The sequence below is a fragment of the Humulus lupulus genome, chromosome 5 (genome assembly GCF_963169125.1).
Source record: "Humulus lupulus chromosome 5, drHumLupu1.1, whole genome shotgun sequence".
In the NCBI taxonomy this organism is placed as follows: domain Eukaryota; kingdom Viridiplantae; phylum Streptophyta; class Magnoliopsida; order Rosales; family Cannabaceae; genus Humulus; species Humulus lupulus.
Window position 1 is genome coordinate 164,774,996 of NC_084797.1, and position 9,773 is coordinate 164,784,768.

General features: G+C 34.5%; 3 protein-coding genes across 6 annotated transcripts; all 3 read left to right on the forward strand.

Moving 5' to 3' along the window:
• The first annotated feature begins 948 nt into the window (after positions 1 to 948).
• LOC133779637 (large ribosomal subunit protein eL21x/eL21w-like) lies at positions 949 to 1,290 on the forward strand. The gene has a single exon (XM_062219576.1). It carries the CDS (start codon positions 949 to 951, stop codon positions 1,288 to 1,290), a length of 342 nt encoding a protein of 113 aa, XP_062075560.1.
• Positions 1,291 to 1,727: 437 nt separating this feature from the next.
• Positions 1,728 to 4,741, forward strand: LOC133833817 (protein EXPORTIN 1A-like). Of its 4 annotated transcripts, none has more exons than XM_062263459.1 (5): positions 1,728 to 1,995; positions 2,994 to 3,101; positions 3,175 to 3,257; positions 3,681 to 3,819; positions 3,938 to 4,741. In XM_062263459.1, the coding sequence occupies exons 1-5, from the start codon at positions 1,984 to 1,986 to the stop codon at positions 4,097 to 4,099; spliced, it is 504 nt and encodes a 167-aa protein (XP_062119443.1). In that variant the 5' UTR covers positions 1,728 to 1,983; the 3' UTR covers positions 4,100 to 4,741. The 4 variants fall into 4 exon arrangements, with proteins under 4 accessions (XP_062119443.1, XP_062119445.1, XP_062119444.1 ...); XM_062263461.1 differs by having other exon boundaries at positions 2,994 to 3,075; XM_062263460.1 differs by lacking the exon at positions 1,728 to 1,995 and having other exon boundaries at positions 2,708 to 3,075.
• Positions 4,742 to 5,595: 854 nt separating this feature from the next.
• LOC133833818 (protein EXPORTIN 1A-like) lies at positions 5,596 to 6,537 on the forward strand. The gene is made up of 2 exons (XM_062263462.1): positions 5,596 to 6,008; positions 6,229 to 6,537. Exons 1-2 carry the CDS (start codon positions 5,730 to 5,732, stop codon positions 6,304 to 6,306), a joined length of 357 nt encoding a protein of 118 aa, XP_062119446.1. The 5' UTR covers positions 5,596 to 5,729; the 3' UTR covers positions 6,307 to 6,537.
• Positions 6,538 to 9,773: the final 3,236 nt, after the last annotated feature.

Below are 9,773 nucleotides of genomic sequence, written 5' to 3' on the forward strand. Positions count from 1 at the left end.
CATATCTTCATGTGACCATACGAAGATGTCTAGGTTCTTCCTCAAGAACTCGACCAGCTCCTTCCTTTTGGCTCCAAGATTTTTTCCAACTTTTACAACTCTTGAAGAGGTTTCTGGGTCGACATTGATTTCCTTGAGCTCCTCCATAGCTTTGAGCTCAGATCTATCTTCGCCTATTTGCAGATCAATGTTGTCCTGGTTGGCGACCTCATTATCTCCTTCTCAAGCTTTTTTTGTCCCATGGGTAACTTTCACTACAAGAATTTTAGCCTAATATAACACCTAAAAATCACAATTTTTAAAAAACGCTATGGTTAAATAGAAAAATCAGGCGCGCTCTTGGTACAGTAAAATTTTACAGCCCACCACTAGCTTTTCCATCTCCCCCTCTAATATTCTATTAACCCTAAAGTTTCTCTCTCTCTCTCTCTTGTATCTTCTTCTTCACAAATCAACCCTAACCGCGTTCCCCTCTCTGTCTCTTTTCTCTCCCTCTAAAAATAGCCACACACACTCCAATCTCTTGCCTTCTCTCAATCTATCGTTCATCCCACTCACATTGACTCTCTCTGGTTTGGAACCATCGTTCACCGACCTCTCTCTCTCATTTTCTTTCAGATGTGGGTGCTAAGGATCAATGATGAAGGGTCCCAGGAAAGGGCTTTGGGACGATGATGAAAAGACGCAATAAGGGGCAAAGCAGATGCTCCCCAAAGTGCTTTGACCCTTTCTTCTCCCTAGCGCGAACCAGAGGCCTTTCCTCCATGGGCGATGGGCAACCGAGTCTGTCCATTATGTGAAGTAAGGTAACTTTAACCCATTTTTTTAATTTATGATATATGAAGTATGATTTATATGTAAACTAAGGTAACTGAGCCTGTTAATTTTGATTTTTTTTTTTGTGTTCATTTATGGATTTGAAAGTTTAACGGTGCCATTCACAAGGGTATGCCCCACAAGCTCTACCATGGCCGAACTGGGCGTGTCTGGAACATCACCAAGCGCGCTATTGGCGTGGAGGTTAACAAGCAGGTTAGGAACCGCTTCATTAAGAAGAGGATTCATGTTCGTGTGGAGCATGTCCAGCCTTCTAAATGCACTGAGGAGTTCAAAAACAGAAAGATAAGGAACGATAAGCTTAAGGCCGAGGCCAAGTTGAAGGGTGAGGCCATCAGCACCAAGAGGCAACCAGAGGGTCCCAAGCAAGGTTTCATGGTGGAAGGGGCTCAGTTGGAAACTGTCACCCCTATTCCTTATGATGTTGTCAACGATCTCAAGGGTGGTTATTAGATCTTTTTATGTATTATTTTTTCTTCTCAATGTTTTGCTCTGTTCTGTTCTTGTCTGGTTTTGATTTTGTTTTCAAGACTACCAATGGAAACGTTTCCTTAATTAGTTCAAGTACTCAAAGCCGTTGTTAGTTTTCATATTTTGAATACTATTCTAAGTACAATTTTGTTTTAAAAATTTTCTGTGATATTTTTGCTGTGTACAGAAATATTCCAAGAGTCCTAGATTTTCGGTTTATGACAGAAAAAAAGCAAGAGGAATTCTCATCTTTCATGCACTACAAATCTTATCTTTCACACAAGGCACATAACCTCACGACACCAGGTCTTCAAGGCAGCTCACCTCACTAGTCATGGCATCAATTCGGAAGGACACCTCAAAGCTTCACAAAAGCCAGATGGCAGCAAGCAGTAGGCACAACACCTCAGTGTCTCACGGCATCAGGTCTTCATTTATTAAGATTTTTTTTGAATAAATTTCTGAAGTCAACTCTATATTCGCTCAGGTATATACATGTAATACTGTTTCTGAGATATACTTTTATGAGTTACATCTGTCTATAGAGTTGAGCGAATATAGATATACTGTAATACTGAGCTTAAACCTCCTCCCTGAGCTTCATTGTCTATAGATATACTGTAATACTGGACTCTTGATCAGAATTAGACAAAAAGACAACTATTAGTGATCTTAATGAAAGGCATGGTAAGTTATTTTTTTTTTAAGGAATCCTGTTCTTATTTTTAATCACATCTAGATAATTTTTATCTCAGTTTCTATGTAAGAAAAACACTGAGAGACTGATGAGATTTGATTGAAACTGTCAAGTAGATGAAAATTAATTTTCTACTTATTAACTATCATCTAGCTCAAAGATGTTGGCTTTGCATAGCATCAAAATGATTTGTTGCCACCGTAGTTGATTTTAAGACTAGTTTGGCTGTTTCCCAACTATTTTATGAGTTTCATTTGACTAAGATTTTTACTTTGGAATTCAGATTGCATATTTGTAGTATGTGCTAATGATTTTTGTTTTTGTGTGTTTCTGAGTGAAGCAAGAAAACTGTTTGATGAAAGCTCTAAGTTAGATGTTATATTTTAGAGTTCTATAATTATGGGTTTTCTAAACATGGAGAAGTTGATAAAGCTATTTGGTTGTTTGATTGGATGCCATCAAGAAATCCCATTTCTTAAATTACTTGATTGGTGGGTATTTTAGCTAGGATGCCATCAAGAAATCCACCACCTATTTGGTAAAGGATCTAAATTGTATTTTGGATTAATTTTCTCTGTGATAATACAAACTTTTTAAATTTACTTGAAATTAGTAGTAGTAGTAGTAGTAAACTACTATAATTTTTCTTGCTAGCTAGTTACATCATATAAAAGCAAATCCCAAATCATGTAAAACATATTAAAATTTGGGTCTAGTTTGATTTTCTGTTTCTTTATACATTTCAAGGCCACGAGATTATTTTATTGCAAGAAGTTCTATAAAATCAAAAAATTAAATACATTTCTTTCTAGTTTTGTGTTCCCTTCCCCACCTGCAACTTTCTCATTTTGACAAATTGGTTTTTTCTACTTTGTTTGGTGAGTTGTATCTCTGTTTGAAGTGAGGGGCTACTTTTTTTGGTGAGTTGTATCTCTGTTTGAAGTTCTATAATCAACCCTAATTTGCTTCCTCTATGTTTAATGTACAGATTTTGAAGCATGATTGGCCAGCAAGATGGCAAAGCTTTATTCCTGATCTTGTTTCAGCTGCTAAAACTAGTGAAACAATTTGTGAGAATTGCATGGCTATATTGAAGGTTTCTCTCTCTCTCTCTCTCTTAAACTATTGAGAATTAGTTGGCACTAATTACTTGAATATGTTTTCTTCAGCTTCTAAGTGAAGAGGTGTTTGATTTCTCAAGAGGAGAGATGACTCAAAGTAAGATAAAGGAGCTTAAACAATCATTGAACAGGTAGATAATTTATGTTTATTTTTATTTTTATTTCATTTTGGGATGCATTTCATGTTTTATATTGTAATGTTTCATGAGTGCTCTTTTTTTTTTCCTTCTGTAGACTTATCATTTGCTTATAATTATATATATATTAAGGACAGTTCTTTTAGATATCCTTTGATGAGAAGTCATTATGCACTTTTTAAGTTATTTTTATTCACTATTATACACATATTTTGATACAATGTCTTCCGGGTGAACTGCCACCACAAAGTCAAGTGATGTGATCACTTATCTTGGACTACTGATAGTCACGTACTGCCAGTTCATAGTGATCATATATTTGGCTTTTATTTTCTAATTGGCATGTCACATGTTACCGTAATGATATGTTTATGCATTTTTCCAATCTCTCACACATAATGTGATTGGTTGTTGCAGTGAATTTCAACTCATTCATGAGCTATGCTTATATGTACTATCGGCCTCTCAAAGAACTGAGCTTATACGTGCAACACTCTCCACATTGCACGCATTTCTCTCATGGATTCCCCTGGGATATATATTTGAGTCTCCATTGGTATGTGCTTTGCTTGATAGATGGTTGTTGTATTGCCTTTGAATTTAATACTTAATAACTTCCTTAAAAGAGTAAGTACATTTGAGCAAAATTCTGATTGTGTTTGTTTATGTAACAGCTTGAAACGCTGCTGAATTTTTTCCCCATGCCATCGTATCGGAATCTCACTCTTCAGTGTTTGACAGAGGTGTGTTTGTATGCTGATTTAGTTAAGAGTTGCTTCAAAACTGTGCCTGGTTCTCATAGTTCACCGCACTGGTGTTTAGGTTGCAACACTTAATTTTGGAGATTTCTACAATGCCCAGTACGTTAAGATGTACACCATATTCATGAAACTGTTACAGGTAGGTCCGAAATGAAATGCTTATTGTAGTACTATCTTTGGTTGGCTTACTCATCACATCATTGTCCAGTTTTTTCTTTAATTTAATTGTATGTCTTGTTCCTGTGTTGCTATTAATATTTTTTTTTCTTCCTTTTGGTCAAACCATGATTCCTCTAAATAAAAACATTCCTGAGGCTTATGCAATTGGTTCCAGCGAAGAGCAGGAAAAGTTGTTTTTGGCGCTTCAAAATTTAATGAAGACCATTTTTTATGTGTTCGCTCAATAATTGTTTATTTCTGGCAATGTCTTTTTTTTTTTAACTTACCTATTCTGCAGGCTTTTATTCAGAATTTGGCTTTGTTTTCACTTCATTTTATAAGGAAAGTTTTTTTTCTTTTTTCCCTTTATACTTTCCTGATCTTAGTATTTACCACGTTTTGTTATATTTATATCTCAATGGCCATCCTCTTATGGCTGTAAGTTATGGTTCATTTAGTTGTAGAACAGGCTTAGTGTGTCAATAAGGCACTGCTTAAGGGATTTAATAAGATAATATGGAATCACATTGTTTTCTTGTCAAATATCAAAGATTTGAAGTTGCTGTTTAAATACATTGCAACATTCACTGCTTAGGGGATTTAATAAGATAATATACAATCACATTGTTTCCTTGTCAAATCTCAAAGATTTGAAGTTGCTGTTTAAATACATTGCAACATTTACATCGTTCTATCCTTGTGCAGTCTCACATTCGTGTGCTGGAAACTCTTGGAGAGAACATAGCTGCTTTGCTCATGGGTGTTGAATATCTTACCAAAATTTCATATGTGGATGACACAGAAGTTTTCAAGGTACCAATATTTTAGTAGTCTAGACTCGAACATACAAGTGAAATTTGTTAAAATTGGAATGAGTTTTAATCATTTTATGACCGGAACAGGTTTGCTTAGACTTTTGGAATTCGTTTGTGTTGGAACTATTTGAGGCACACCACAATTTGGATAATCCTACTGTAACGACAAACATGATGGGGCTGCAGGTATTGTGAATATGTTAACTTTCAGATGATATTATATAGTTTTGGGTGTGATTGTTTTATTTTCATATGGTTGCACTTGCACATATCATCTTTTTCCTCTTGCAGTTTACTGTTTTACTTTTGTATATTGTTTACTTTCAGATGATATTTTATAGTTTTTGGTGTGATTGTTTTATTTTCATATGGTTGCACTTGCACATATCATCTTTTTCCTCTTGCAGTTTACTGTTTACTTTTGTATATCGGATACAAAATTAGTTGATTTGTTTCTTATTTCTGTGTTTTCCATGATATATATGTAATTTTCATTTCAATTTGTGTTTTCCATAAATATTGTCTTTTGAACCTTCAGAGCAGTTGGGTTTCTTTTCTTTTTCTTTTTGTAGTCTAAATGGTTGGAGATAGTAATATATAATTTCTTTAGTTTTGTGACATCAAATATTTTGTAACCTGTAATCTCTGTTCTTGAATTATGTCAAACCTTTGCTTATTAAGGAAATTGTCTTTCCATCTCCTCTTTGTTTGTGTGATTCTTTTTTATTTATATGTTATTTTTTTTTTCGAAATTTGTAATGGGACATATAGTTATTTTAGCCTGTGGTTTTATACTGAATAAGCAGATGCCTTTGCTACCTGGTATGGTTAATGGCCTTGGATCACAACTGATGCAGCGGCGACAATTATATGCTGAGCCAATGTCAAAGTTAAGAATGCTTATGATTTCTCGTATGGCCAAGCCAAAAGAGGTTCTCATAGTGGAAGATGAAAATGGCAATATTGTTCGTGAAACCATGAAGGACAATGATGTTCTCGTGCAATATAAGGTCAGTAATCTATGCTTTGCAAGTAAAATTCATTATAAGTGGGCTAGAAAAAGTCCTTGGTATTTGAATTTATATTTAAATTTTTTTTTCTTGGTTTTTAATTTTTTTGTATTTATTTTTGTGCTACATTTGTATTTTTTAAAGTGTTTTTTGGTATCTCATTTTTAATTATCATGGAAACTTTCCTTAACCAAATTGCCATGGTCTATTATTGTTGCAGATCATGAGGGAGACTTTGATATTTAGAGAGCTTCGGATGGCAACAAACAACTTTAGCAGCAAGTACTTGGTTGGATGATGAATTGAAGGATGAAGCAAGTTTCATGCATGATTTACTTTTGTGTATCTTGTAATGTTTCTGTTTTTCATTTTTAAAGTAAAAAATGTTCAAGATTATAAAACTTTATCATGTTATGCTTTCAAATTTAAGTTAGAACTAAGATCTCATGAAGTAGACATATTCATGGTTTGAATTAGTTATTGTTTAATGTAATACTTGTGGTTTATCAATCTATTGAGAATTACATTTTATGATTAATTTTGATTTTTTTTTTTTATCAAAATACAATAATGAAAATCTTTTAATTAAAAAAAAAACCTTATAAGTATACTTATCAAAATAAAATTTAAAATATATTATCCACACTAAAGTAACAAAATTTTATTACTAGACTTTTAATATGTTATGATTTAGAAATATATTATAAGCATAACAAATTGTTATGATTTATATAATATAACAAACTAAAAATGCTATCAAAATAATTAAATGTAATAGTGGAAAAGTGTTATGCATAAAGTATAAGATTAAACTCCAAATTTATAATCAAATACTCTAACTAAATGTTATTATTTAAATATTATAGCAACTAAAAATGTGTTATTGAATAGTTTAAGATAACATCGAACATAACATTCGAATACTGTTATAGAAAAGACAAGACTTTTAATAACAGGGGCTATGTTAGCATTTTCAGAAGCATTATCAATACTCCCGGTTAACAGTTTTTAAGTGTTATGAATACTGTTTTTTCTTGTAGTGTTTCATTGCACATGACTCCTCTCCTTCTTTGTCTATGACCATTGCCTGCTTCCCGGGTTGTGATTTTCCCTTGATGGCTATGCTATACCATTCTTGGGTAGCAAGTTGGTCTCCTCGTACAATGCATATCCCCGAGGCTGAGGGGAACTTCATTGCCAAGTGTCAGATCGAGGTAATGGCTTCAAAAACCATCAGTGCGGGTCATCCCAAAATTACGTTATACCCAGTCGGACAATCGATTACCACGAACTCAAGTATTTTAATAACAGTTTGTGCATCATCCCCTAGCGTAACCACCAGTCCAATTGTCCCTATGGCCGTCGTCCCTTCACCTAAAAAATCCATACAATGTTATTGAGGTCGCCTTTAGATTGGTCATAGATAATCCCATCTTTTATAGGGTGGACCTGAAAAGCACATTTACTGAACTTCCATTATCTACTAATATCATATGTACCCTTCGATTAGCGAGTTGCACGGTTACCACCAGCAGGTCATTATGTGGGAATTGAAGATGGCTAGCGTCCTCCTTTGTGAAAATGATGGGTTGTTTTTCCAACTGCCGTTGTTTTGATAACCGTTGCTCCAGGATAAATTCCATACCGTTATAAGTCTTTAGCTCCTGTATATACCTCTTTTGGCCTCCATTGCTTGTGCCCGCCAAATGAGGTCCTCCGACAATAGTAGTTATATCTCCTCCTACTATTGGAGGAGGGTCAACTTTGTTCTGATTCATTTGATCCATCTGAGTCCTCAGCTGACCTGTTGGAGTTTTCGGAGCTAGACGAGAATTATTCTCGGTAGATTGATTGGGAACAAGTCAGTTTCGCGCGTACTAGGCTAACGGTTCAGCCCGAATGAGAGTTTTAATCTCATCCTTCAGTTGTCAACAATCATCGGTATTATGATTGATGTCATTGTGGTATCGGCAAAACTTTGAGGGATATCTCTTCGCCCTCTGATGCCTTAATGGCTTTGGCTTCTTCCAGGAAAGGCGATTAGAGTTTACCAGGAAAATATGTTCCCCTGTATCTGTTAGGTCAGTGTAGGTGGCATAAATGGGCTTGAATTTTTCCCATACTTATTTTTCTTTGTGCCATTCTGGTCGCCCTCAGCATTCCCTTTCCTCTTATAGTTTCCTACTTGGTTATTCTGGGTAACGGATTGAGCCGTAGCTGCACTGCCTGTCACCGCTCCAATGGATTGAATAGGAGCCTAAGTTGTGTAAGGAAAAATAATATTGCCTCAATGGAAATGGTAAGATAATGTTACAACTCTATGCAAAATATTACAATGGACAAGATTGATTAAATAAAGTGTTACAACTCTATAACTGAAAATACAAATAAAACAAAGGAAATGAAGAAGATGATGAAGAAGAAGAGAATAGTAAAATACAACTCAAAACAAAAGTTACAAATAAAATAAAGTGTTTGGACCAAATGAAGAGATTACAACTCTTAAACAAAATATACAAGTAAATAAAACAAGAGAATAAGAAGAAGATCAATAGAATAAAAGGAAGAACATAAACCACAAACAAACTTTCACTTACACAACCTAAGTGAAGAGGATTGGGGATCACCAACTTGAACAAGGTTTAAAACCTTTGTCCAAAAGCTTATTTCCCCCTAACTCAAGCACTAAGGGATCTCTCTCAGATTTTGGAAATGCTTTCTAGAATAATCAAGCCTCAAGGTTTTTCTAGCCAAGTGCTCTAGTGGATAGAAAAATGGTGTGTCTTACAAGTGAGCATTAGGCTCCTATTTATAGAGTTTAGAGACACCCTTTGAATTTCAAATTCCACCAACCCCATGGCTGTTACCAATGATTAATTGGGTGTTTTATGGAATTAAAATAGAGACTTGGGAGTTACTTGGCTGTTGGAATTGTTCAAAATTAGATAAAAACCGAAATTATATGAAGCTGTCAGCCATTAGGGCTGCGGCGCTTGTTCCAGGCGCCGCGGCCCTTAGTCAATTTCAGCAACTCATTTTTTCAGTTTTTTCCAAAACATTCCAATTTATTCCCACTTGATTTTTTAACTTCCATACACAATATGGGAGTTAAAATCACATCTCTATCAGCCATTTCTCATATGGCTTTAAGAAATTCATCTCAATATTGTGTAACAACAAATCTACACAATAATGGGTGATATTTAGGAGTTACAAATTTGTGATGAATTTGTAACACCAAATATGTTACATGTTTAGATATTTCACATATATCCAAATAATGTAACTCTCTATTATATGTTACAATATGTGACACTCTATGTCACATTTATTTAATCTAAAACATTATATTATAAAATAATATAAGATTACATTATATTATAAAATAATATAACATTCCCCTACTAGATTAAATAGTCATCTATTGTAACACTTATTTAATCAATCATTATATTTAAAAATATAACATATCCCCCACTTGATTAAATAAGAACTCTCTCTCATAGGAGTCATTGCATTGATGCATAAAGTAAAGTGTTTTTCAACTTGAACTTTACTATAGTGTAACTATCACAAAATTTGTCGAAAATTTGGTTGCACTAGGCATTGAACCATCTTTTCATGATGACAAATCAGTGATAATACACACACTTTTGCGATGTTCACTTGAGACCTCTATGTCTCGCTTTGCACCGTTAATGGCCATGTGCACTTTCCATTCATGGACGTTCTTGAGAATACTCCCAATTCCCATGAGAGGTGGCG

What these genes read in the sequence shown, in the direction of transcription:
- LOC133779637 (XM_062219576.1), top strand. Translation starts at nt 949, where the DNA reads ATGCCCCACAAGCTCTACCATGGCCGAACTGGGCGTGTCTGGAACATC.
- LOC133833817 (XM_062263458.1), top strand. Translation starts at nt 2,979, where the DNA reads ATGTTTAATGTACAGATTTTGAAGCATGATTGGCCAGCAAGATGGCAA. An exon ending in CTTAAACAATCATTGAACAG is followed by an intron (nt 3,258 to 3,680) that starts GTAGATAATTTA and finishes TGGTTGTTGCAG; the next exon opens with TGAATTTCAACTCATTCATG. An exon ending in ATATATTTGAGTCTCCATTG is followed by an intron (nt 3,820 to 3,937) that starts GTATGTGCTTTG and finishes TTTATGTAACAG; the next exon opens with CTTGAAACGCTGCTGAATTT.
- LOC133833818 (XM_062263462.1), top strand. Translation starts at nt 5,730, where the DNA reads ATGTTATTTTTTTTTTCGAAATTTGTAATGGGACATATAGTTATTTTA. An exon ending in ATGTTCTCGTGCAATATAAG is followed by an intron (nt 6,009 to 6,228) that starts GTCAGTAATCTA and finishes TTATTGTTGCAG; the next exon opens with ATCATGAGGGAGACTTTGAT.